Genomic DNA, 27,733 nt, shown 5'->3' with positions numbered 1-27,733 from the left:
TCCAGCCCATTAGAATCAGAACCTCAAGTGTACCTGATAAAAATCATTACAATTTTTAAAAAAATATATAAATCTTCTATATTTTTTTCAAGGCAAAAATAGCTGTACTCCACTGAACACTCCATTTCAATAACTCACTCAGCATCCTCCTTCCTGCCCCCCCCCCAACACACACACAGCCACTTACACTTGATTCTGTTACAATGACCATGCAGACCCCTTTCAGAAAGAATTCCTACTTGGCTATGGTACCACAATCAAAGCTGTGGAAGATGTCAGATGAACTTGAGCTCTGAAGGAAGTGCTTAGTTGCAAATGTATTTAGTCAGGTAGTGTTTAAAAAAAAAATTCTTCCATTTAGAAACGAATGAAGTTTTTAAAAGATAACACCATAGTAATTTTTATTTTATGTTCTGCAGAGACACCACTGCCAAACTGTGAAGCCAAACAAACCACTCAGGCTAGCGAGACCTAAAGGGAAGCTTATGGGTCACATGAGCTCCCATCTCCATCTGGTGTGGCTCCACCTCTTGAATTTTAATCTTTGTGGAAAGTACAGGCCTCCAGGAGTTCTGTGGAGCAGAGAAGAGAGGTAGGTCAGTCAAAATCTACTTATGTTTATTTTTTGTTGAGTGAATGAGCAGTTAAATCAGAGACAAAAGCACTCAGACCCACTAGGGGTCTACAGGTGGACTAGGCCATTCTCTCAGTGGCCTTCTCCACTTGCCCACCCAGCTCCTGTATCTTTCTGGGCAGTACTGTGCACCAAGGATGGTAACATGGGTTCCCTGCCCTGTATCATCCCCCACCTTGTGTCTTATAGGCATGTTTCCTACACCTAAATCCATGTAGCTGGAAGGAGCCTGGTGGGACTGTCCTCTCTGGCCTCCTTAGTCAGGTGAGGAACTAATAACAAGTACCTGGAACATGCCAGTTTCCAAGCTAGGGGCTGGAGAAGGAGCAAAGAATAGCAGACCGAGACTTTGTCCCCTTCTGGAGGATATAGGTTAGGTAAATGTAACCTGGGTGCTCACAACGGTGGCTGTGGGTAAACGTGTTCCTTACGTTGGAACTATGGGACGCTGGCACAGACTTGCTGAATCAGTATCCCCACAGCCTGTGAATCAGTATTTTAAGGACCATGGCTCACTTATATGCACACAGGAGTTAAAGAATAACCTCCCTCCATCCACATGTTATTCTCTCACCTCTTCCAAATGATTTCAAGGGATTCAATGATGTCCAGCATAGTTAAAGTGCAAAGGTGTGTTTTATTGTTATTTTGAGGCTTAGAAAACTGGTGTTCTCAATGAGCAGTAGGTATAGCAACTTTATAATTATAAAAATTGTCATTGTTCAAGCTCTCAAAAGCAGTGCTGTGTAAGGGAACTTTCTGTGATGATGGAAATATTCTGTTTGCTCACCTGTCTGTTGCTACATGTAGCTACTGACTGCTTGAATTGTGGCTGGTGTAGCTGAGGAACTAAATTTTTAACTTTGTTTAATTTTAATTAATTTAAATTTAAATAGCCATAAATAATTGGAGGCTGCTATATTGGACAGTTCAGCTCTATATAAAAAGGAGTTTAGTAGGGGTGCCTGAATGGCTCAGTCAGTTAAGCATCCCACTCTTGATTTTGGCTCAGGTCATGATCTCACAGTCGTGAGATCAAGCCTTGTGTCAGGCTCAGCATGTGGATCCTGCTTGGGATTCTCTCTCTCTCTCTCTCTCACTCACTTACTCAAAATCAATAAATAAACTTTTTTTTTTTAATTTTAAAAAAGGAGTTTACTGCAGAGCAATGAGCATTGGGTACATACAACCTCTTCCTTTCCCTAGTAATAACATGGAATTCTTCATGTCTGGGCAGTTCATTACCTTAGTGCCCTAAGCCTGTGTCCACCTTACCATCTGCCCATACAAGAAGCCTTTCACACGCACTGGGATTACGGTGTTCTCTCATCATCTCGTCTTGTCTATTGGTCATCCCCAGAGGGCCACAGCCCACTCCTCCTTTTCTACTCACCACCTAGAACCCCACCCATGTTTGCTTGGCATCTTTCCCCATGCTGTTTCTCTTACTCACTTGAGGTGGAGCACTGTCTCAGGTTAGCAACAGCTGTGATATACTCTGGTCCTAAGTAAGATTTATATGTTGTGCCTTCCGGAAGTTTGGCCAAACATGTTGTATCATCCTTGAACAGAAGGTCCTTGGTGTCTGAGTGGAACATACAGAACTGGCTCGAGCAGTCATTTTCAGTTTTTCCAAACAACTCCTGTCAGATAGAGGGAAAACACATGAGGGTCTGTGGCAGTGAATAGCTGAGAATACAAGGATTGGTTTCAGGGGGATGAAAGCTGGAAACCAGCCCTGGGGAAGCAAGGGAAGCTGCAGAGGATGCCTCAGGATGTTTCCATATGTCTCGCCTGGCGTTGACCCATTTTTGGCCCCAGCTTCATGCTTTCATGAGACCCCATGTCCTTTATGGGGTGCATCCTAGTCTCACCTCTGGAAAGTCCCTCCCACCCACCTAGTCACTCCTGACTTCCCTGATCTCTCTTCCCCACTTCATTGGCTATGGGCTTGGAGACTGCTTCCAGGAAATGAGAGGACAGAAACATGTTCCTTCCAAGTATTACTATCAAAGAAGATAGTAAACGGAGCACAACAAGGGGTGGTATAGGGAGTTGTTAAATTTCATGTTTGACTGCATCTTTGATCCCATCTTGGGCAAGAGGCTTAACTCTAGGCCTTGTAGGATTATAAGTGAAATGATGATTACAAAAAGTTTAACATTCCATCTAGCACCTAAGAAATGTTCATTAAATGCTAATTATTATTATCATTTACCTTAAGAGGGCTCACGAAAATATGCTATCTTAATTTTTTTTTTTTAAAGAAAACTAATGGCAGGCAGGAAGCTATTGTTGAGGAGAAAGTGGTGTGTGTGGGTAGAGGACTCTCAGGATTAGAATACTCAGGCAGCCTCTCCCCCTCCCCCTCACAACAAGGCTGGCCCTGGGTTGCTTGTTCTCCCCAGAGGACAAGCTGCCTGAGGATAGAGGTCCTGTGTTTCTGGCTGTTGGAATGGTTCTCAGTCTCTCTAAACAAGAGAAATACAGTTCACATTTCATGACTTATATCAGTGAGGGCTAGGACACAGTATTACTCTCCTTCATTTTCAAAAAGGATACAAGGAGAAAATGACGGTACCATAGAGCAAGGTCAAGGGTAAGCAAGAAAGCAGATGCATGGACCCCAGAGCCAGTGGATCACGTGGGAACTAATCTCCAGTGACCTGGAGGTATAAGCAGACCTGGGCCTGGGAGATCCAGTTCCACAAGTGACAGCCTCCCAATTCTAGTTTCCAGAAAGAGAATGCTGGAGTGAGGGCTGTGCTTAACACTGAACTCCCCCAAATAATCCACACACACCAGGAAGAAAAAATGGCAGACCCTGGCTTGTCCATACCTGCTGCTCAAGTAATGTTTTGCTAACACAAGCTGCCATATCTTTCCGTGAGACCACAGCGTGATTCGGGGCATGGGCTAGGAAGCATTTTTCAGCCTCTGTCACATTCTTCCTGCTGCCATCAGGACACAGCAGCATAAAGTCTTCCATCTTCAGATCCTTAGCCCAATCTTCACTGTTATTTCCTGGGGACAGAGAAGGTGGGTCAGCCACAGCTGATAGCTTTGGTTAGGCACCCTCACTGAGAGCACATAACCAACCCACTGACATGTGAAGGACCTAGAGCCATTGGCCAGCAGAAGTGCACACACTGGGGTCACAGTGATGTGGAGAGGAAGAGACACTCACATGTATATAAGTCTGATTCAACAGATTCAACACTCAACCAAGAATTCCTAGTGACCATCCCTTCCAACCTGTCCCACCCAACCAGGAGAAAGTGAAATATATCTGTGAATGATGTTCAAAAACATCTTCATTTCTACTAAATTCCAAAGCATCTGGACTTCTTGCTCTAGCACAGGAAGAACGTGGCTCTCTGTGCAATACAATCTGGCATCAGCAAGCAAAAGAACTTCCCCTGGGGCCATTTTGCAAGCTGGACCAGTGTTCTAAATCTGATGTGCTCATACTGGTTCTACATGAAAATAAATGCACACATGCTTCTGTGCGTACAGGTCCATATCCTGTTCTCAGCTTCTTCATTGTTTCTGTAATTTCCCTGAAAAAAAAAAGAAAATCTCACCCATTTTCAAGGTTTCCTTCCTCCTGAGGCACTTCTCAAATATATTTTCCTAGTTTTTACTTCTCATCTAAAAGGCAGCGTTGCAATCTTTTTCTTAATTTAATTTTGATTTAATTTTATTTAATTGAACAACTAATGCATGAATTAGCTACCATAAAGCTGTGTATTATTTATAAAGTAAAAATACCTCTTTTCCTACCCTCCCCAAATATAGACTTACAGTTTTAATAGAAAACTCCAAATTGCCTGTGTCTCTCCCATGAGTAACTGCACACATCTTTGCTCACCTTCTAACATTTATCCTGCCCTTTCTTACCATTCCCTTCAACTCAGCTCCCTCCAGATGAAACCCACCATCATTCTCTCCAAACCAATTCTGTTCTACTTCATAATTTAAGCATTTATTCAATACTATGTTGTCCGCCCTCTGTCAGATACAGTCTTATTGGAGCGGGAAAATAGCACATAAACCAAAAGCAACAATTCCGGATGCAGATAGTAACATTTTCTATTTATATTTCTAAATGCTGTATGAGCGGAGAACCATCTTGGTGAGAACATATTCATTAGGGAGAGATGGCTGGAGGAGACATGGTTTTAGGTGTGTAACCTGTGTTATACATACTGACTGGGAGACTAACCTAGGCCCAACTGTCAGGGCAGACGATAAAGGCCTCAAAAGGGATAGAAGCTAAGAAGAGGAGTGGATTTTGAAAGAAATAGTAGAAGTTTGGACTCATAGCAGTTGAGGTTGCAGTGCCAGTGAACTTTGTATATAAAAATGACCACATGGCAAATAGAGACTCCAGAGTGTTATTTAGAAGGCAGTTGAGGCCTCTGCTCTACCTTCTCCTCAGGGGGTAAGGATTTTGGAGTCATTGCAGGGTGCAGAGGTGAGACCTAGAGAGAGAAACCCCACTCAGAACAGTACCAAAGAAAAAAAATTTAAAAATCAAGGGGTAACGAAGAACCAATCTAGGGGTAAAACTCAAGTCATAGGAAAAAGGGCAGCCTTTAAAGGAAAAAGCAACAGTCATAGGAGAAAAGAAAGAAAAATTAGCCAACACAGTAGTCCTTCAAGTAAGTACTTAGCAACTTCTGTGTGCCACTTACCATAGTTGGGGTATAAAAGAAGGAAAAAAGAGCTCAAAGAGTTTCTGTAGCCACAGTTTATTACAGAATGAGATGAACCCAATGTACTAGTCATATGGATGGAAGATTCTGTTGTGGGATGGGGGCATGCCATCTTGGAAGGATTCTCAGAGGAGTTGGTGATAAGCTAGTTCATTCTAGATGAGTTGCTGGGATGATCTGGGGTTGGGTGAAGGGACATGAGAAAGGAAGCGAGGTAATACTTACCTGCACTGTAGCAGGTTCTCTAAGCAGTTAGTGATAGGAGGGGGCAGGTGGAGTGCTCATTCTTACTAACTTTAAAAAAATTTTTGTTAGGTTTTTTAATGTCACGGCATCTAATATTCACCCACTAGTTTTAGTACCCATTGATGATTCTTGTTTGAAACAATTATTACTATATTGTTTGCCAAATGATAGTTTTTTTAACTGTATAATTACAGTATTCCTCCATTTATTCTTGTTCCACAATAAGGAAGATGTTTCCTTTTATCCTCATTTGCTTAATCAGGATATTATTATCCCATATTCCCATTTTATTGAACAAGTCATTATCTTACTACCATTATTATTTCTTCTAGTGCTCAAAATGTCCCAGATTTGGCCAGTGGGGATCATTAAAAATGGCTCCTGTATATTTTGATATATCCCAAAATTTTCACCATGATGTTCCAGGCTCACCTTATATTTTTCCTGCCCTAGCCCTAGAATCATCTATTTTTCCAAGTGTCCCTGGCTCCTGCTATTGGAGAATGGCTCTAGAAGTAAAGATCTTGGTGTTCATTCCCTCTGGTGTACTATTTTCTCTAGGTTTTTTTCAGTGGACCTAGAATATATTTGGAATATATATATTGGACCCAGAAACATAGGAAATAGTTAAAAAGGACCTTTTGGGGACAATTCACAAAATCTTAGTATGGGCTGTGAACATGGTAAATATTAAATGCATGTTAATATCAATTTCCTGATCTCAGTAATTATAATGTAGACATATAAGAAAATGTCCTCATTCCTACAAAGTGTGCACTGAAGTATTTAGGGGAAAGGCAATGCCTGCACCAATTCAGGGCCACTAGAAGAACCTCATGGTCCTTACCATTCTGCCTACCCAGGTGAACACTTCTCTCTCCACTGAAAAAAACAGGTCAAGGGTCAGAGCTCTGGAGTCTAACAGAGTACATACACATCCACAAAGGCATCCTGACCATAAGTGAACCCAGAAACCCCAATTTGTGGGGACAGAGGAGCATGTGAACATACCCCCAGTGTTCTCCATGACAGTCTGGTCTTTCACAAAGGCCACATCTCCCTTCTCAACCAGACACCTGCATAGTGCCAGACAGAGAGAGAGAAGAGAGAAGGTCAGAGAGACAACATCTGTCATTCAGGAGGGCCACCTGATAGATCCAGGGCTAGCCATCTGATGTCAGCAATTGTGACTCCCATTCTATCACTAATCTTACAGATTACTAATGTAAGTAATACAGAAAAGAAAACAAAACCTCCAATTAGCTTTGTGGTTATCTAATCTCAATTCCATACACTAAATGCTAAGTTATGGCATAGTTTCTTCAATAGAGCTATAGCATTTCCCTAGCATCAATAGAGATATTAGAGGGGCAGTGTCCCAATACGGTGATTTCTTACTCACACTCTACTTTGTAAAAATTGGGAATCTGTGGACTGTGAATTGTATTTACACTAACTCACCATGTGGTTCTAACTGGAGAATTAGGATAACCTTTCTTTTCTCCTTCACTACTGAGAAGTTCAGTTAGAATACCACCATCATTGTGCAGATGATGGACTCATGAACTACTAACACAAGGCTGAATCATAAGACAGTTAAAAAGCAATAAGGTCAAAAGGTGCATAGGCATCTTTGTATAAGTAACAACTACCCCATGAAATAGACTTGGCAGTTGGGAATGTAGAAGTCCTGCAGGTTACTTTTGTGTATTGCCAGGTGAATATGGCCATAGGTTCCCCAGAGGTGCCTAGAAAAGCATGAATCAGACTCCTGACTCCTGTATTCAACTCTGACAGTGTTTCCTCACCTTGGCAATTGTGACATCTTGAACCAAACAATTCTTTGTTGTAGGATGTTTTCCTGTGTGTGTAAGATGTTTAGCAGCCTCTACCAATTAGATGCCAGTAGCACCCTCCCTCAACCCCATTTGATCATCAAAAACATCTCCAGACACTGCCAAATTTCCCCTGAGGGGAAAATCGCCCCCCTGTTGAGAACTTCTAATCTGCATTGTACTGTCAGTCTTTGCTATGAGAGCCAGGTCTAGAGATAGTGTCCTGGAGGCACTTGGATGCTCCTTCACACAGGGTTCTAATACAGTTGCTAAATGGGGCACCCTAATACATGCAAGACTAACAGGCCAGGAACATAATAATCTCACTTTAGTTCCTAAAAAACAATCTTGTCAGGGCTGGGTTTATCATTATATTTGTGTCAGGATTAAAAGACTCACCTGAAAGCCCCCGTGTAACCATAGTATCTCTCATGGCTATTGGGAATACACTCCTTTCCTGGAGTTTTTGCCGAGCCAACACACAGAGCACAGAGACTGGAATTTCGCATAGATCCAGGGGCACAGCTCTGTTCGAAAATTTTATCTGTGTAGAAGGACAAGAGAAAGTCAGCTCTTCCTAACTGAGTCAATATGAGTAGCTTTCATCTAACACATAACAGGTGTGTATGGCCCAGGATAAGTGGAACATATTCATTCTGTGACCCACCACGAAGTCAGGACCTGCCAGGGTCCAGGCTTTAAAAGAAAACTTAATTGAGGCTGGGAATAGATGTCAGCAGAGCATTACAAGTCAGGTAGAGAGGATTCCATGGGTACCTGGATAGTGTCATCATTTATCTAAAGAGAGAAGAGAAGGAAATGACATGAAAATTGACATAAAAGTGATAAAATTGAAGGTCTCACTCCCTGAGCATGTGCCACTTGTTTTCAGGATTTTCCTTCCATTGCTATTTTTTAGAAGAGACTTTAATAGAACTTAGAACTCCAAACTCAATTAAGAGCTTGGGGGTTTTACTCACAGCTCAGCTGCTCTCTGATGGCTGTGAAACTGCCAGGAAGTTCAGAAGAGCAGAGGTAGTGCCCTTGCTGGTGGGGAGCCCAAGCTTTCTGGGTATCACCCCAGCCATACTTTGCCTCCTCTCAAACTGCTGTCAGAGAACACCCCAGTGCAGAAATATCCCCGGTCCCTACACACAGGACTTGTCTGGTTCATAACTGTCTTCAGAGGCCTCTCCTTTATTTTTATTTTTTTTTATTTTTTTTTTTTTTTAATTTTTTTTTTAACGTTTATTTATTTTTGAGACAGAGAGAGACAGAGCATGAACAGGGGAGGAGCAGAGAAAGAGGGAGACACAGAATCTGAAACAGGCTCCAGGCTCTGAGCTGTCAGCACAGAGCCTGACGCGGGGCTCGAACTCACGGACCGTGAGATCATGACCTGAGCCGAAGTCGGATGCTTAACCAACGAGCCACCCAGGCGCCCCCTTTATTTTTATTTTTATTTAAAAAAATTTTTTTAACGTTTATTTATTTTTGAGACAGAGAGAGACAGAGCGTGAACGGGGGAGGGTCAGAGAGAGAGGGAGACACAGAATCTGAAACAGGCTCCAGGCTGTGAGCTGTCAGCACAGAGCCCGATGCCAGGCTCGAACTCACGGACCACAAGACCATGACCTGAGCCAAAGTCGGACGCTTAACTGACTGAGCCACCCAGGTGCCCCAGAGGCCTCTCCTTTTAAAGCAGTTGCACATATTTGGAGGTGTCAAGGAGGAAGTACTCAGAAAGTTGATGTAAATAACCTTTAGAAAATATTTGTCTATGGTTAACTTACATATACATTTTTCAGGGGTAGAACTAAACTCATACCTGAAGATATTCAGTGGACACAGAGAATAAACTGGTTTTCACCGCTTTGAAAGGGCCTAAGAGCTGGGCAGCCCCTCAGTGAGATTGCCAAGACCTTAAAGAGATCCAAGGATTCCACACATTCACATTACCTAGAAAGCCCAGTGGCAGGGATTGTACTGTCCACCCAACAGTCATTTCCCCTTATTCCTTAGTAACAAAGATCTAGTTGGGTTTTTTTCTTTTAATTTTTTCTCCATTGTTTTTTATTGGGAGATAGATGACATGTAACATTACATTAGTTTCCGGTGTGCAACATGATTCGCTATAGCAATACGTTGCAAAATGATTCCCACAATGAGTCTAGTTAACATCCATCACCGTATGTTGTCACAAAATTTTTTTCTTGTAATGAGAACTTTTAAGATCTGCTTTCTTAACAACTTGGAAAAATGCAATACAGTTTTATTAACTATAGTCCCCATGCTGTACATTACATTCCCAGGATTTATTTAGTTTATACCTACAAGCTTGTATCTTTTGCCCCTTCACCCATTTTGCCCATTGCCCCACCACCCACCTTTAGCAACTATCAATCTGTTTTCCATATCCATGAGCTTGGGGGTTTTTTTAGATTCCACATGTAAGTGAGATTATGCAGTATTTGTCTTTCTCTACTTAAAATACTTCACTTAGTGTAACAACTTCAAGTTCCATCCATGTTGTTGCAAATGGCGAGATTTCTTCCTTTCTCACGGTTGAATAAAAGTGTTTTGTGTGTGTGTGTGTGTGTGTGTGTGTGTGTATCTCAAATTTTATTCGTTCTTCAGTGGACACTTAGGCTGTTTCCATATCTTGGCTGTTATAAATACTGCTGCAATGAACGTGGAGATGTATATAATTTTTTGAGTTAGTGTTTTCCTTTGGACAAATACCCAAAAGTGAAATTGCTAGATCATATAGTAGTTCTATTTTTAATTTTTGAACAAAGTTCTAGTTTTATTTGGGACAGAACATGCCCAAATAAAAGAGGACATTCTTGAACCTCTGTTACAGCTAAGAGTGACTGTGTGCCTGAGTTTTGAACAGTAAGAAGTTACTTGAAGTAATTGATTTAGATTTCCTGGGTAGCTCCTTTAATAAAGCGACAGCAGGTGGCATTACACTTCAAGCTCCCTTTATTCCTTGCTCCTTGAGGCTGCCTGAATCATGGATGTGATGGCTACCATTGTTGACCTTGAAGACAGAGGCCCCGTGCTCACAATGGTGGAACAGAAAGAGAGGAGCCTGGGCTTCTAGTGACCATATCAGCCAGCCATGGACTGCTTACCTTTTTTTTTTTTTAAATGAAAGAGAGAAGTAAACATATGTTTACTCAAGCCATATGTGCAACCAAAAAGAACCAGTCTTATTTAGCTCCCCAGCCCTAGTAACCCTTTTAGGTATCTCCTTGAGGTTCATTTTAACCAAATTTTACTATTATAAAACCAGGGCCACAGCATTTTGCACCATACCACTTTTTTCCAGAATACCTCTTTCCAGCCTGGCTCTGATCACAGCACCCTCCCAGGATTCACTTACCGAATTCACAGCTGTTGATCCTGTTGTAGAGCAGGCCCATGGGGATGTTCCAGCCAGCAGTTCTATCTACTGCAGTGTGGCAGGACTTCCTGCCTTTCAGATTGTTCCAGGTGAGGGATGCATCTGCTGATTTTTTAACCACAGCCACAGCAAGATACCCTACAGGAAAGACACAAAAAAAGAAAGTATTAACAACCCCGGGCCTTCCAGAGTATCTATCTACAATCAAAACCTGCCATTTCCCTATGGAAACAAAATTATCCCCAATCATTCCTTCTGCCTTTGAAAGGGTCTTCCCAATAACTGACTGAGATGTAGCACCTGGCGTGCTCAGTAGAGAATGCAACTCTTGATCTCAGGGTTATGAGTTCAAACCCCACGCTGGGCATGGAGCCTACTTATAAAAACAAAATGTGGGGTACCTGGGTGGCTCAGTCGTTTAAGTGTCTGACTCTTGATTTTGGCCCAGGTCATGATCTCAAGGTTCGTGGGTTTGAGCCCTGTGTCAGGCTCTGTGCTCACAGTGCAGGGCCTGCTTGGGATTCTCTCTCTCTTCCTCTCTCTCTTTTTGCCCCCCCCCCCCACTCATGATCTCTCTCTCTCTCTCTCAAAATAAATAAATTAATTTAAAAAAACAAAAAAGCAAGACTGAGAGGAAGTACCAGTCATTCTGTCAGATGGAAATTATTCTGAACTTAAAAAACAAAATAGTAAGAAAAGATCATCATCAGAGCAACGGTTGGTATACCAGTCTTCCCTAAATGCATAAAACTAGTAAAGTTATAAACCAGCAACTCACCTTCCACTGTGGGGTATCAGAGGAATGGATACTGAAAAGCACATGTGACTCTTACATTTTATACAGTCACAATTAGGAAAGAGTAGTAAATGACCAAATAAACTACAGGGAATATTCTGGCCATGAGGAGAATACAGGTTTGCACCAAAATAAATATGTGAAGTAGAAATTCAAAATCAAGTCAGCTACCATCTGTAGCAGGAAATACAGGCTACTCCTAAAACTGTGAATAGAATATCAACCCATGATTTCAACCTTCCAATTTAGTTAATTCAGTCAACTGTTCACACCAGAAAACAGAGAAGCCTTATCTGTGGAGTAAGACCAGGTCTTTCTATTTTCAGCTAAAGAGTCTGGCTCCTAGAATGAGGGGGAGAGGCTGGGAGGTTGTAACAGGGGAGGTCACAAGGACAAAGTTGCACACTAATGTCTGGAAAATGGCTGGAGAGATCTGAGCACCAGAGCTCTGGGACCCAATGATCACCTTGACAAGATTTCCAGTCTTGTTCCTATCCCATCTTTATAGACCCATCCCCACCAGAGCATTAACTGAGAGCCAAACCGGCCTGGGTTCCTGGGCCCAGCCTGGCTGGGAGACTGGGTAATTTCATGCTCCTAGACATATGCCTGTGTGAGCCGCTCTGCTCAGGCCTGCCAGGCACATATGAGCAAGACTCCTGGTGCTAACTCTCATCTAAAACTGTCCAGGCCTCATGTAATACAAAGAGTTGGGAGTGGTGAGGAGGGTGTAAATTTGCTTGCTGGATATAGGAGCCTAGACAACTTGTAACCTCATGAGCTGTTGGTTCTCTTATGGCATCCTTAAAGGATGACAGTACCCACTTAATAGGATTAAATGAGAAATCCTGCATGCAAGTCATGGCAAGTCTAAAAGAGTAACCATCATTATCAATTATCATCCTTCTAGGGTTCTTTTGTACTCTAAAAATTGGTCTCTTCTATTGCCTTACCTACTTCTGATTTGAATTTAAATATACCTTACCCTTTCCCCAAAGTAATAAGAATGAAACTCCTGAGGTACCAATCCCAACTCACCTTTCTCTGGCTTGTTGCTACACTCAGGGTCTTTAGTTTCTGGAGGAAAAAATGAAAAAATCATTAAACATTTATTCATTGAAAGTCATGCCATTTCTATGTGCAGCTCAGAATAAAAAGAGCCAGGAAAACAATCTATATGTTACCACATTCCCAAACAGTCCAGGCTGTCTGGATGATTCAAGTTCACTTTCATTCACTGGCCTCTGGAAGTTAGCCAAAAATTGTGCATTTCAAGTTTCCTGCTCTGTTTTGACCTGTGGCCACAGTCCTCCGGCTATACTTGAATCCCTGCACTGGGACTACAGGAGAAGTGATTTGGGGAAGCAAGAAGACCTTCCAGGAATCCCAGCTGTCCTCTGCAGAGAGGTCACTTTTAGCTGGAACTTCCCAGTGCCAAGCTTCCTATCCTTCTGGTGGAAAGTATGATAGAAGATTCTGTCCTTTGCCATGACTGTGGGGATTAGAGATGAGGGGGGAGCCCAGAGCCTAGGAAGCAGGAGGTGCTCAGTAAGCAAGAGCTTTATGGCCAATGCGGTGTGAATCAGGCTATGATTTTCCCATCTCTTCTCACTGGCCCAAAGGAAATAAAACACTGAGAGACACTCCCTACACTTACTGTAGTTCTCTGCCAGGACAGGCACTAGACCACACTGGCCTGCTATGTAGATGAAGCCTCCATCCAAGCTCATGGCATCAGCCTCTCCTTTCTGCAAAGACACAGCACATTAAAGCAGGTGACGAGGCTATCTCCTGTCCTACCTGGCCTTCCAGCTATTTCCTTGAAGCAGCCTTCCCAGTACAGGCCACGAAGGCCCCAGGAGATAGCAGGTACTTATACCAGACCCCCAGGGGATCTATCAGTCAGGAACACCCAGCACAGAAAATAAAACGTACTCTGATTTTCACCCAAAGCATGATGAACTGATGATTATTTTGGGGTGCCTTGCTTAGCTTTTCCAGGAGCAAAGACCCACATTGAGTCCTCCTATCCTCTCATAAGGATGCACTGTCCTACAGACATTTCTACAATAACTTTCTGGAAACCAAAGTTCTTATTTGTAAGACAGATGAGTGGCATCAGGGACACAAGGCCATGTCTGTGGCATAGAATGCCTCCTGATGGGGCTCCGGCCCTGAATCATGGCCATGAGGTTGCATTCTCTTTCAGTGCTTGGTGTAGTCAAAGTGTTACTGAATGAGTAAAATATTCTTGAATGACCTAATTGTCAGGTTTATAAGTCCTGAATTATAGAGATGCTTAAATTCCACAAGATTGCCAAGCTTTCCATTGGGCCTGGAAATATACTTTTTCAAAATATACCCTAAAGGAGTAATTAAATATATGGGAAACTATCTCAGTGAAATGTATGATTCATAAAATGTAAAACATGCAAGTATAATTCATAACAGCAAAAAGACAGAAACTAAATGATATTATAGATAATATGGATAAATGGCTAAGTAAACTGCATCATATCCACACTATGAAATAGATTACAACATTAAAAGATCATGTTTTCTAAAAAATGATTTGTGACATAGGAAAAGCTAACTAGATATCAGAAGAAAGTGTAGTGAATTGTGAATATGATATGATCCCATTTAACAGGATTTTCTCTGAGTTAGAAGATTATAAGTACTTCTCATTTTCTTTTTTGTACCATTCAGGATTTTCAAAATTCCAAAAGCAGACATGGGATGCTCTTGTGATCAACAAAGCTAAACTTCTGCCTGCTTGCACAATCAGCACAGCCCTGTCACACTTGTCATGGCACACCATGGGTCTCAGGCACACCACACCATGGTCCAGCCTCCCATAAGCGGACACAGCTCAGAGTGCCCTCCACTGTGTACTAACACCAGGAGGAAACAGAACCCTAAGGAGCCCTTCAGATCCATAAAATCAAAAGTACTGAAGCTCCTGTGGGGCTGGGCTCCCACACATGAGGGCAAGGTTCCTGGGAACGCAGGTTTTTATATCATTCCTAAGAACACTCACTCAGCCTTAGGAACAGGCAGAGAGCCGTGGTAGAGATGCTGCCCTGTGGGGGCAGCAATGACATACCGCGATCATGGCAATACAGTCTTCGGTGGACTCGGCTGTTTCACACTCTATTTTCCCTACGCTGTTTACACTCCACGTATCACACTTGGCCTTCTCATGGTGACTTATTGCACACCATTTCACCTTCTTGCATTCATCCTTTGAGGTATCAGAGCCTAGGGCATAAGGAAGAGAACCAGATTTAGATGAGGCCTCAGAAGTTCCTGCTGGCTACAAATACTGCTAACTGTCTTCATGAAAGTGCTGGGATTTTGCCAGCAATACACAAACAGATCCCATTCAAGGAATTAATAGCCTTAGAAAACAAAGGCAGTAACAATCTCTTTGTTGTATCATTTAGACGATAATTTCTTCTAAGAAGCCAACTTCACTCACAACCCCTCTATCACTTCAGTCAGGCTCTTCCTGTTTTTTTTTTTCTTCTTTTTGAAATAGCACTTAACTACCTGAGTTGTTCCTTTTTTTTTTAATACTTTATTTTTTTAAGTTATTTATTTATTTATTTATTTATTTATTTATTTAGAGAGACAGAGGGAGAATCCCAAGCAGGCTCCATGCTGTTAGCACCAAGCCCAATGTGGGGCTTGATCTCATGACCATGAGATCAGGACCTGAGCCAAAATCAAGAATCAGACACTTAACTGACTGAGCTACACAGGCACATCCTGAGTTGTTCTTATTTATTTGTTCATTGTTTATTATCTGTTCCCTGCAGGAAAACATAAGCTCAGCCAGGACAAGGGCTATGCCTGTCTTATTCTCCAAGGCACCCTCATTATTCAAAGGTGGTGCCTGGGTTGTGGTCAGTGCAATAAATGTCTGCTGAATAAATGGACATCTATTCAATTTTCAAGTTCAGTTCAAGTCACTTCCTCGGGGAAGCTTTCCCACAGCTCCAGGATCTATTTTTCTTTATTTTCATGGTCTCATCAGACCATGATATTTTGTTCTGTTGTGTTTGTTTTCCCTTCTTTTGAGCAAATCTATCATTTGTAATCAATCATTCAGTAGAGTGACTATTCATTATTTGTCTTCTCCACTGGTGTGAGAAAGTTTTATGGCAGCAGAATCTTATATATGTTGGTCTCACCATTGTATGCGCAGCACCTAGCACAGTTTATGGCTAGATGATCAATAAATGTCTGTTGAATGAAAGAGTGATCAAGCAAACCCCACAATGATCCAAGGAAGTTCAAGAGCAGGATTAACCCGTCCAGAGCTCCAGCTTCATTATGGCACATGTTGATCATAATATGGCTGCAGATGTACAAGTCTGTAGTAGTTTTGTTCTTTTTGCCTTACTTTGTGCCAGGCTAATTGGTTTCACAAAGTGGGCAGGCAGGGTGGCCCTGATTTATACAAGGGAAATAATACTAGTATCAATCCAAATCATTTTAAGCATAAGTTTCCTTCAATGCCTTTTGGTGATATCCGGGCTCATCTCATGATGACCAATACCATTTAGCATCAGTCTGACACTGGGTGGCAAAGCTGGGCAGATAAAGAAATGTCAGGGTGGGCTTCTGGTACCTGGAAAGAGTCTATTGCTGGTCCCTGCCCTTACCAGGTTTCCTAGCTCCTAAGGTCACATGATCCTTCCCTAGTACTTACGCATATCTTCCCTTAGATTCCGAAGAGCAGTGACATACTCATATCCCAGGTACAGCCAGGTGTCCATTTTAGAGGGAATCCTTAAAAACCCTTGGGCAGAGTCCTTAAACAGCAGGTCCTTCCCCAAAGTTGAGCTGAAGAGCTGGAAGGCTGTAGATTTGTCTTTGCCATAGTGTTCCTGTATATAGTAAAACACAATAGTAAATGGCTACAGCAACAAGGAATGCTGCAAAAGGAGACTGAAGAAAAACAAACCCCCCAGAAAATGAAATTAAAACGATGAAATTTTCAAGATTCCAGGAGAGAGGGCAGACAGGCCTGCTCTTTCCCACCCAGCAACTTCCCCACCCCCAGCCCTCTTACAGTCATGCAACATGTTTCTGTGGCCTATCCCCCTGGCTGGGTTGACAGCTCACTGAGTATAAGAAATGGATCTCCTTCAGAGGCTGACCCTGTGTGATTACCACTTAAACTCTTGATAGATGGAATGGCTTGATGAGAGGAGGTTGGCTCAGTGCTGGGATTCTGCTGCTCTAAGGAAATAAAGCTGGCTGTGTGTGTAGCACCCTTGTAGTCAGGCTGAGGGACGTTGGGAAAGAGATCATTTCCTTCTGGGGATGTCATGGAAGGCCTTATGGGGGAGGGGGTGTTTGCCCTTGGCTTAGAAGTCCTGGTTTAGATAGAAAGAAATAGAATTAAGCAGTAATGCAGAACTAGACCCCGTGTGACCCTGAGTCCCTGCTGGGCACTTTCACACAAGTGGATAATATGTGGCACAGTTCCCACTATGTCCTGAAAACAAGGAATTCCATAGTGGCCAGAAGGGAATGTAGGAAAATGCCCCAAATCCAATCAGGAACCACTAAGCAGGAGGGAGAACAGTGAATTCAGTACCTGGGCCTTGTTGAGAAGCTCCCAGATCAAGTCCTCCTTGCCCCCCACACTTCGGGCCACAACAGCGTGGGAAGGAACCCTGGCCAGGTAGCAGTCCTCATATTTATCCACTGACTTCCGGGAGTTGTCCCGGCAGAGCAGCTCATACTGGTCCCTGTCAGCTTTGTTTGGCAGGTTCTCTGGGGGAAGAAAGCCTGGATGAGCCAACTGTAGCCAGGACAGAGCCATGAGCTGTAGTCTCTGTCCCTATCCCTTGCAATCCCAATAAATCATAACATGTACAAGCTGAGATGCCTAGAGCAAATGAAAGCCAGAGCACATAAGAGAACTGACATAAGATCCCACAACCAGTCACAGGCAAGGAAGCTTCTGATGCCTAGTGCAGGGGTGACTGCCTGACACCCACAACAGGTCTCATCTCAGCGGGCCAAGTTCAGGCCGAGGTCAGCCAGACGAGCCCCCAATCCTTTGCTGTGGCAACATTGACCGGCAAGAAGGGTTCCTGTGTCCAGGAGGTTGAATTATGGAAAGAGGCCCAGGAGTCCAGGTGAGGACCCCATATGTACACAACTCTGCACAAGTAGAAGCCCAAGCAATGATAAAGGAGGAACACAGTATGCTCATATCTAACTATGGCCCATGAAGAGGAATGCAGAAGGAGAAAAAAAAAAAAAAAAAGCCCATAGCCTGGAGGAGATATGCAAATTTTTCTCCTGTCACTTACCCAGTACTGTGCAGTGCTTGACAAAGGCCACTTGCCCAGCGTCATCCATCAGACACCTGTGGGAAAGAAATACATTAAAAGGATTACTGCAGGGTAGGCCCTTCTCCTCAGGCTTAAGGGTCTGTCTGATCACACCATCCAGCTTGGGGACAAGGGCAGAGCCTGGTGAAGGCCTCTGAGCAGACCCACAGTTGAGGAAGCGCCATGGGGCACTGATATGCCACTAAGATGGGAGGATGAATTTATAGAAACTAGAAATCCCTCATCATGTTTCCCAAAGCAGCAAAAAAAAAAAAATCATTGAAAATATTTTAATATAGAACAGAGTTTTCAAATTTCTGAAATGGAAGATAAATACATCAAGTCTCCTAAGAGAGGAAATGTGGCCTTGGCTGTCCATCAAATTTTAGGATATAACCAAGGTAAAAGATGTAGCAAAAAATCAGCCATTGAGCTGTCTGCACAGGGGTAGTGAGGGAAGACAGGAGAGAGGCCAGAGCATTGAACACGAGACACCACTACAATAGAAAACAGAGGGTCAGTCACAGAAGAATGGTCCAGACACTAAGGATGTGCCTGTCCCTTAGGCTCTGCTTAGCCCAGTGAGAGGACACATTGGGCAGGTTCATTGGGCTAGACTAAGTTCATTGGGCTGGACTAAGAAATCAAAAGCTCTGGGGAGATAGAAAGGGACTCCAGGAGAGGTGCTTCCCTGTCAGATATCACATGAAAGGCATATGCACTGGCCTGGCCTGGAGGAGAGTCCCAGCTGAATCACTGAGTCACTGTGAAGAAATTAGGCCTCCTGGACACCTCTTTGCAGGCTGGGCTCTGCTGTGGGCCAGGTAGGGTCTCACAGCCTAAGGACATTGGACACTTTGGCCATCATAGAACAGCAGCTGGTCTCACTCACTTGAAGGCACCTGAGTAGCCGAAGTATGGTTCATGGTTGGAGCAGGCACACTTTTCTGTGTCTTTTCCCACACACAGTTGACACAGTTGGGGAAAGGTGGTCCGATCCACACAGGGAACACAGCTGCCCATGAAGAAATTGGACGCTGCTGCTCAACATAAGACATGTAACAAAGGCCATGAGCCACCCTGGCCACAGGCAGTTACAGCTCCCAGTCCCGGATCATGAGAGAACAGAGAGTGACTAAAGGAAAACCAGTACACCCAGTCCCAGCACACCATTATATGTGTTCACTGACCAAGATCAAGGTTTTCCAAGAGGGACAAGTTAACCTTTGTCCTCCGACTTCCCTCCCCAAGAACTAGGCCTGTGCCTGCCATTGACCCAGGCCTGTCTCAGGTTGCTGTCAGCTCCCCTCTCTGCCTGTCAGACTGGAACATCTCAGAGGTTTCCTCTAGGAATCCTATCTGAGAGATAGGAGACCCCCATATAGAGGTACAGGCCAAGTTCATGGCCAACAGATGGCCACCAGAAAAGCTCCAGCAGAATGGGAAACACACCAGCCACAGACAGGAAAGAACCCCAGGGAAGTGAACAGTAGGGCCGAGCAAACTTGGTCCTGACTGAAGCCCTCTGTCAGGCTTGATGCCCTTCCCCCCCCCCCATTCCTCAGGACAGCCGCTGGTTGGATGTTAAGAGCTCAGAGAAGAAAAACACAGCTGACACCTCCCAAGGACTGCTGATGTGGCAGAACTGACCAGCTTAAAGTTGGTATACCTCCTACCTCTACCCCCAAAACCCATCACACATGATCACCTGATCATGTCTGAGCAACCCCAGTTTGGTCTGTGTAGGCCTGCCTGATAGCACTCACCCTCTTGCCCACTTACCCCTCAGAAGAGAGTCACGTGGCTCAGGCAACTTCCAATAAAGTAAGCCCATGGGGATGTTCCACCCAGCAGACCTGCCAAGGCCTGTGTGGCAGGATTTCTTGCCTTGGAGCTGGTCCAGATTGAAGTCACTGGTCTTTTTCACCACAGCCACAGCATAATAGTGGGTTTTTTTATCTGCAAAGGGACAGTGTGAATGAAAGACCTTTAGCCTGGGGAACAGTTGGAAATATTGCTCCTTGCTGCTGGGCTCCTTAGTAGAAAAAGGGAATCCACAGGGCACATTTCTGTTGGGTTGGGTCATAAAGAGAGAGAGATCAGGAAAACGTGCCTTGACTTGCAGGGGAAAGAAGGCACCACAGAGAGAACATTTGTAATAACCCTCCAGGCAAACACAGGGGCAAGAAGGCCACATACACATGTGGCCCAAATATTTTTGCCTACCATGGCCCTGCAGGGGGTCTGTCTGCCTATACCTACCAACCCAAGCCCACCAGGAAACAGGAGTTGTGGCACAGGGACCACATTCATTCTAAGTACTTCCTGTCCCCTGACACAGGCCCAGGGACAGCTGGTTGCTCTCAGAAGAGATGCAAGGCTGTTGGGGCTCTGAGCATAGGCTCCAGTGTGGTCTCTCCCCTGTTTGTGGCACCTATGGTTCTTGGAGGGCTCCTCTGTGTAGCTCTCAACCCCAGTGGTTCAGGTCAGGTTGTACACAGCCTGCTCTGTTTCTCCAGGGAGCACATTTCCTGGCCCAGAATGTCAGTGTCAGGAGCACCAGTCCTCAACCATCCCAAAGCCCCAAAGGCCTTGAGTTGTGTCTTCAGCAGCTGATAAGACCTCTCATTCCCCACTGATACCCAATGGGGAATGCTCATCCATCTTTAATCCCCCTTACCTGCCTGAACAAGACAAACTCAGCATCTACCAGGAGAGAATAAGAGCAACAAACTCTCTCCTGGGTCCTCAGGAAGAACTTACCATCTTGTGACTTATAGAACTCTGCCACTACAGGCTTTAGGTTGTAGGGGTGGAGGCCCGCCTCGAACACCAAGCCTGCATCCAATGTCACAGCATCTGCTTCATTTGTCTGAAAGGGATAAGACCAGATCCTGATGAGGACCTTACTTCTGATAAACTTTTGGTAAACTAAAAGTATATAGTACGAATTTAAGGAAATCATGAAAGAATATAAATAAAGTGGAAAAAAGGGGAAACAACACAAATGAACACACATGTATGAACTCAATTTTTGAAAACAGAAAAGGAAAAATCAGAAAATGAGGAAAGGCTGAACTAAGAAATCAAAAGTAATATGGCAGAAATAAGTCCATATTTACCAGTAATAACAATTATTAGTGGCCTAGTTTACCACATAAAATAAATGAGATTGTCAGAATGCATTAATAAACAAAAGCCAGCAATAAACAGTTTTCAAAAGATGCACCTGAAACAGAAGCACACAAAAAGTTGAAAATAAAGGAATGCAAAAAGCTATAGAAGAAGACTACTAAGCAGAAGAAAGTTGGTGTAGAATGTTAATATTAAAAAAATAGAGTTCAGGGGCGCCTGGGTGGCGCAGTCGGTTAAGCGTCCGACTTCAACCAGGTCACGATCTCGCGGTCCGTGAGTTCCAGCCCCGCGTCAGGCTCTGGGTTGATGGCTCGGAGCCTGGAGCCTGTTTCCGATTCTGTGTCTCCCTCTCTCTCTGCCCCTTCCCCGTTCATGCTCTGTCTCTCTCTGTCCCAAAAATAAATAAAAAACGTTGAAAAAAAAAAATTAAAAAAAAAAAAAAAATAGAGTTCAGTCAAAAAGCACTGCCAGAGATAATTGAATAATGATAAATACCAAATTCACCAAGAATGATAGGATTATTCCCTCATACACTCCTGGTGGGAGTAGAAATTTAAATAACCACATTAATTGTCAACTACACCCCCAAAAGAAAAAAGAAAGAAAAAGAAACAACATTGAATTTGCTTAAAAATCAAACACGTTTGACATTGTCTTAAAAGTCAAATTCATATCTCACGGCACAGCAAGTCTGCTCCTATACACACACACACACACACACACACACACATATATACACACACATATATATATATATTCAAGAGAAACTTCATACTTGTGTCCCAAGAGATTTATATAAAAATATTTGTCATTCCCTGATTAGAATAACAGAAAGCTGGAAATAGCCCAAATGCCTAATGACCAGAAAAGAAAAAATAAATTGTGGTATACTAACATAATGGACTATTGTAGAGCTCTGAAAATGAATGAACAATGGCTATATTCAATGATATGGGTGAATCTTAGCATAATATCGAGGAGGAAAAAACAAGTAGGAGAAGACAACACATAGTAATGTCATGTTTAGGAAACTTCTCACAAATCAAAAATGTGTCGTGATTCATACATGCCTATATACATCTTAAAATGAAAATAAAAGATAAGAAAGTTTTAGGATTCAGTTTGCTCAGGATGGAGAAACACATCGGTGGTTTTAAGTAAGGTCAGTGGGATATACCACACTAAGTGGGGCCATTCTCATAAAATCCAGTACTGCCACACAGCAGCCCTAGAAGTAAGCTATTGGCAGTGATGAAGTTTTGAGAACCTGTGTTAGGTTTGTGGATAATATTATGTTATTAACATTTAAAGAGGGGCACGCATGGACTAAAATGGAACAAATGTCATAATTCAATGGTTAGAATTAAACCATGATCGCAACTGAGATCCAATTAAAACACGCACGCACAGCAGACCAGCTGTTCCTATCAAATCATTGATTCCTTCAGTGAATCATACTCTATCTGGCTGATCTCCCATCTCATTACTCCTTCTAGTCTCCTGCTTGCTCTATTCCTGTCACCCTGACTTCCCTACAGCAGCTTCAAAAAGCCCATCTCTCCTGTCTCAGGCTCTTTGCACAAATTGTTGTTCACCACTTGGTGTATTCTACCCATGGCACCCAGCAGCCTAACCCATGCTCATCCTTAGGGTCTCAGCTCATTGCTTCCCTCTCAGGGAGATTATCCTTGATACTCAGGCCAAAACAAATTTCTTCTGAAAGTCTCTGTCAGAGCATTCTACTCTTTCCCTTCATTGTACATCACACAATTTGAAATTATAGTCTATGTGTTGCATGTTTTTCTTTTCTCCTGACTGTACTGTAAGCTCAAAACTAATGACCATGTGTGTTTCAATTCACCACTGCAGCCCCATTGCCCAGTACAGGGTCTGACCCACATTCAGATGTGCACAAAGACGAAGGAATGAAGAGTTTGAGGAAAATCTAGAAACAAAGGGTTCAGCAACCATCTGAAGTTCTCACTATATTTCTCTTCCCTGGGAGCATCGTTCAACTTCCCGTGATATGTCAAGAACTTCCAAAACAATGTCGTATAATAATTTTGATAGCAAACATTCTTGTTTTTCCCCTGAATTTAGAGAACTTAGTGCCTCAAAATTTCCCCCTTTTCAGAGCATTGGATTTTGTTTCAAGACCCCTTAAAAGTGAGCACTCCAATTTCCCTTTCTGAAGTGCTTTTATTAGCATTGGAGGTTGACTGTCACACACACCAGCCTCCTACCTGTGGGTAAAGAATTGTTCCAAAATAACAGAAGAGAAAGGAAAGTACAGATTTTCTCCCACTCCTTTTTAGGCAACAGTGACTTACCGAAATGGCCCTGATGCACTCAAGGTAGGAGGTTTTCTTCACACAGCTGACAACGGGACCAGTTTCAAGGACCGTTTTCATATTTTCGCTGAAACTGGAGCACTTACTGGCTTCATGATTTGAGACAGTGCACCATCTCACAGTTTTCTCAGGGGAGACAGCCAGACACAGCCCTAGGAGAAAGAGGCCAGAGGTCCCTGTGCTAGTGGGAGAGACAGCAGCACCCTCTGAAGGGTCTTGAAGGCTCCATCCCCTCTATCCTGTCCTCCTCCCACTCCTCCCATTAACACCCCAGGGCGCAGGTTCTGCTGCCTTCTGAGGCTGGGGACAAGATAAAGGAACGCTAGAGTCCTCCTAGTCACCTGCTAACCACCCTCTGCTAGCCAGAGGGATGTGGGCTTGACCATCAGCTCTCAAGTGGAGACCACTGTCTACTCCTCTCTGTTCTCCCTGCCTCCTTGCCTCACCATCCTGGGACTGCCACGGGACATAAGCCTTATTGGTGTGACAGGGCATTTTCAGCTACTTGAAGGCAGTGGCTTGAAACTACAATTTGGGGAAGGTAACAAGGTAGGAATTAGCATCTTGTGTTTATTTATGTTTTTAATATAATTTATTGTCAAGTTAGCTAACATACAGTGTATACAGTGTGCTCTTGGCTTCGGGAGTAGATTCCCATGTCTCATCGCTTACATACAACGAGGAATTACCATCTTTTAAAGATGATGGAACTGGGCTCAGAAAGTGATGCTTTAGCCAAGGTCACCCAGCCTGTTAATGGCTGAGACTGGCCTAGATACCAGGTCTCCAGACTTGGTCTCTACCCAGGGAACAAAAGAAGATGACATTCTGAGTTATTTTCCATCTGTTTCACCAGTAGGTAGGGGCAAATGATTAATGAGATAATGAATTTGTCTATGATACTTTTCTATCATCCTCTGTTCCAGGAATAACTAGAACTCCACATCTTTAGTGGTTCTCTCTGTTTCCAATGACCCCTCCTTCAATCTTCATCAGTCTTTTGGGCTGCCATTAGAAGAAGCTAAAGCCACCCATGTCTGTAGCTATTAAAATCATGTGGTTGCACTACTCCCAAAGCCCATTGTCATCTCTACTTTCTGTGGATCAGTAGCAGAAGGCTGACTCAGGGAAGCTGATGAATATCCACAAATCACAAAGCAGGAAAGGGGGAGGGCAGTGGTTCTCCAGAATGCATAAAGAGGGGCCACAGGGAAGTTACTGCCCCAACCACACTTTACCCTACCTGTGCCCATGAGAAGTCACAGGAGGCATCAAGATTCAGTGGCAAACCCTCTCTAAACTGTCCCACCTGCAGTCTCATAGGCAGGAATTTGTCCTGAGTCCTGCATTTACCTTGCACAGTCCTATGAGGTGCTTTTGGTGGGGGGGAAGGGAGGGTGCACAGGGGAAAGGCAAGTAATGCAGGGCCAATTCTCAATGGTAAACTTCTCCAGGAGAGACAAATAAAATAACTAAACACAGAGGCTCCAAAGGTGTAACAAACGCACCGGAGTGGCAGATGAAAGTTAAAGGACAAAGGGAACCAAGCAATCTCGGGAGGTGATGGGCATTGGCAGAGGCCATCCATTGGCAGTCCCCACACCAAGGATGTGCTAGTGCCTGGATCCATGGCCTCATTTACCCTCACCTGACCCTCTCAGGCTGGGGCTGTACTGCCCTTCTCACTGGTGAGAACACAAGAAGCCTGGCTTCAGATATGCTCCAAACCTTTCAGTGGCCCTGCTTCTTAGCATGACATCATCAGTGCCAGGAGCACCTGTGGGACATCAGACTGCCAAGGTTAAGGACGGGGTCAGATCCCAGAGGTCTTGAATACCATGTTCAGCAGTTCAGACTCGACTCAGGCGGCCTCATAGAAGGGATCTGATAAACCATGATGTAAGTGCTCTAATTTGTTGTATTCTAATACTGTAAGTTTTACTGGACAATGAGGAGGAGGAAAGCAAGGAATGAAAGCAAGTAAGCACAGTGGGACACGAAAAGGCAGCAGAGGCACAGAGGGGAACTCGAGGCAGTCCTGAAACAGGTGCAGGTGTGTGGTGGGGAAGAGTGAAGGAAATGCTCAGGGAACCCAGGTAGTGGTATGTTGGAGTGGGGGGTACAAAGAGCACCTGGGCTGACAACTATGTGGGCCTTCCCCGCGCCAGCACTCACCCAGGACCACGCAGGCCAGCAGGGCGCGGACGGCAAGCCTCATCTTCCTGAGTCTGTGGCTTGGAGCAGCAAGGACAGACCTATGGGCTTCTGCGCAGCCTCCCAGCCCTCCGCACGGCTTTATCCCCTGCACCGCGAGCCAAGCAGAATCTTTGACCTCCAATGTTTGCACAGCCCGCTTGCCCAATCACCCCTCATCCCGCCCCTTTCATTCCTTGCCCAGGCTGATCACCTCATTTCCTGAGCTCTAGAAAGATGCACGGATGGTATCCAGCACAAAAATGCCGATTGTAAGGGAATTAAAGAAAAATCATCCCTTTGTTAATACGCGCTCTCTCTGTGCCAGGAGCAGAGCTGCAGCAGAAAGGGGATTGGTGGGGGCGGGTAGATCTGCTTCTGAATCTGAGGATACCAAAGCTGGCCTTGCACCAGTCCTGTGTATTCATTCCACAGATAATAGAGGAAAGGAACTACCCCAGATCCAGACTAGAAACACAGAATAACGAAGACCTTCCTGAGAGAAGGTGTCAGAGGAGAATAAAGCTGACCTCAAAGATAAGTTCAACACCCTTCACTTGTTCCCAGGTGTCCCCAGAAACCATACACCCTGGGCTTTCAAAGGCCATCCTAACTGAGGAACTGCTCTCTCCCTGTGTGCCCTGCTGAACTAAGGCTCCTGGACTGAAAACCTTCCCATGATGCAGCCTGCTGGACACCTTGACCTAGGAACAGAGCCACAGGGGAGACATAGGGAGCTTTCCCATAGGAAACTATCCAGGAATGTGACCAAGACTCTTGAGACTCAGAACAAAGTGTCACATGAGCACAAAGCAAGGGACCCAGGGGAGGATGTGGCCTGGTCTCAATGCTCTGGGTCATCCCTGGCCGCATCCAGCTAAGTAGTCTCCAACTGGCTTTGGTTGCACATCCTTATCAGGAAAATAGTGAGATTGTACATTCTGTGTATGTACTTTTTAAACTAATACATTGTGCACATTTCAATAGAAGTTTATAAAGTAGTAAGACAAAGATGAAACACTCATTTTAAAATGTTCCTTTGTTTATTGTGCCTTGTATACAATGAGTAATACCTCAAGGCAAAATCATACATTTAGGGAAATGGCAAGTTTCCTGATAGTAGATATAAATCAGTACTCCTGAAAGTCATCAGGATAATTTTAGGGTTCTCTAAAAGTTAATTCTTTTCCAGTCTGATCAGATAATTGTTGTTTTGGGCTCTATCTGCACTAATTTACAGCAGGCCTAGAAGATATCAGTACTGTCATTTTATTTTTGTTCAATTGTGTTTGTGTTATCAAAATCATCTAATTCTAATTTCCTTTCAAAAATATTTTTAAGGCACTTGTGCATTTGATGAGGTTTGGTGAGTTAAACCAAATTACCTAATGTGTGCATCCAATTTCCTGAGCACACGCAAACCACGAAATGTGGAACCCCACAAAAGCCAAAAGCAAAGGTCAGGTCAGAGGGTTACAACCACCCAGCACCCCCTTTCACAGCCCACTCCTTGTGAGGTGTTCCTGATCTTCCCTCAAGACACTTCAGAGGCTCTACAAGACATGTATCTGCCTGGCCTACAGACCAGTGGGAGACAGTGCCAATCTTCATACAAAATAGTAGTGAATGTTCATTTGTTAATCTGTTGCATTAAGAATGAACATAACTGGAAGTTAGGTTACCTTCTCTCACACCCCAATAGATTGTCTCATATACAAGTGGTTACGCACACCCCACTTTAGAGAGCATTGCTATAGCAGGGACTTTCCATTTACAGTGGAGACATAAGACAAGCCTAGCCGGCCAAACACCCGCCTCACCAATGAGGAAGAATGACTGCTGCTGCCCTCCTTCCCTGCCCATCCTGGGCCCTCCTGCTTAAGCCATGAAAAACCCAGCATCATGGCGGGAGGGGCGTATTCTGACTTGCCTCTGCAACAGGCATTAGGGGGTGGTCTGGCTTCCTGTGGAAAACATTGAGGTACAGAGATGAGGATGGAGGGAGAAAGTAAGGGGAAGGGCTGGCTGGGAAAAGACTGTACAGAGCAAGCATGCCCGCA

At 43.9% G+C, this 27,733-nt stretch overlaps 1 protein-coding gene and 1 long non-coding RNA gene across 2 annotated transcripts in view; one reads left to right on the top strand and one right to left on the bottom strand.

The window, feature by feature from the left end:
• Nucleotides 1-384: 384 nt before the first annotated feature.
• LOC131511858 (serotransferrin-like) lies at nucleotides 385-25,788 on the bottom strand. The gene is made up of 17 exons (XM_058729937.1): nucleotides 25,656-25,788; nucleotides 23,460-23,632; nucleotides 20,758-20,866; nucleotides 19,777-19,953; nucleotides 18,887-19,034; nucleotides 17,974-18,029; nucleotides 17,250-17,428; nucleotides 16,356-16,533; nucleotides 14,745-14,899; nucleotides 13,296-13,386; nucleotides 12,677-12,715; nucleotides 10,822-10,980; nucleotides 7,833-7,977; nucleotides 6,610-6,674; nucleotides 3,474-3,658; nucleotides 2,088-2,277; nucleotides 385-572 (listed from the first exon to the last, which is right to left on the bottom strand). Exons 1-17 carry the CDS (start codon nucleotides 25,696-25,698, stop codon nucleotides 538-540), a joined length of 2,127 nt encoding a protein of 708 aa, XP_058585920.1. The 5' UTR covers nucleotides 25,699-25,788; the 3' UTR covers nucleotides 385-537.
• LOC131511862 (uncharacterized) overlaps nucleotides 481-27,733 on the top strand; it is a 41,499-nt gene continuing 14,246 nt past the window's right edge. Inside the window, exon 1 of the long non-coding RNA XR_009261783.1 lies at nucleotides 481-592. This is a non-coding gene — a long non-coding RNA (uncharacterized LOC131511862). The remainder of the gene's footprint in view (nucleotides 593-27,733) is intronic.

This window comes from Neofelis nebulosa, chromosome 5 (genome assembly GCF_028018385.1).
Source record: "Neofelis nebulosa isolate mNeoNeb1 chromosome 5, mNeoNeb1.pri, whole genome shotgun sequence".
NCBI classification, from domain to species: Eukaryota; Metazoa; Chordata; class Mammalia; order Carnivora; family Felidae; genus Neofelis; species Neofelis nebulosa.
The sequence above is the reverse complement of the archived record's forward strand: the minus strand, read 5'-3'. Positions and strand labels throughout refer to the sequence as shown.

Bases quoted from the DNA above. Each gene is read 5' to 3' on its own strand.
- LOC131511858 (XM_058729937.1), bottom strand. From the start codon at position 25,698: ATGAGGCTTGCCGTCCGCGCCCTGCTGGCCTGCGTGGTCCTGG. The intron at 19,035-19,776 runs GTAAGTGGGCAA...TATGTTGAGCAG, and splicing joins ACGTGACTCTCTTCTGAGGG to CAGCGTCCAATTTCTTCATG. The intron at 6,675-7,832 runs GTGAGTCTTTTA...GGCACTATGCAG, and splicing joins GGTTACACGGGGGCTTTCAG to GTGTCTGGTTGAGAAGGGAG.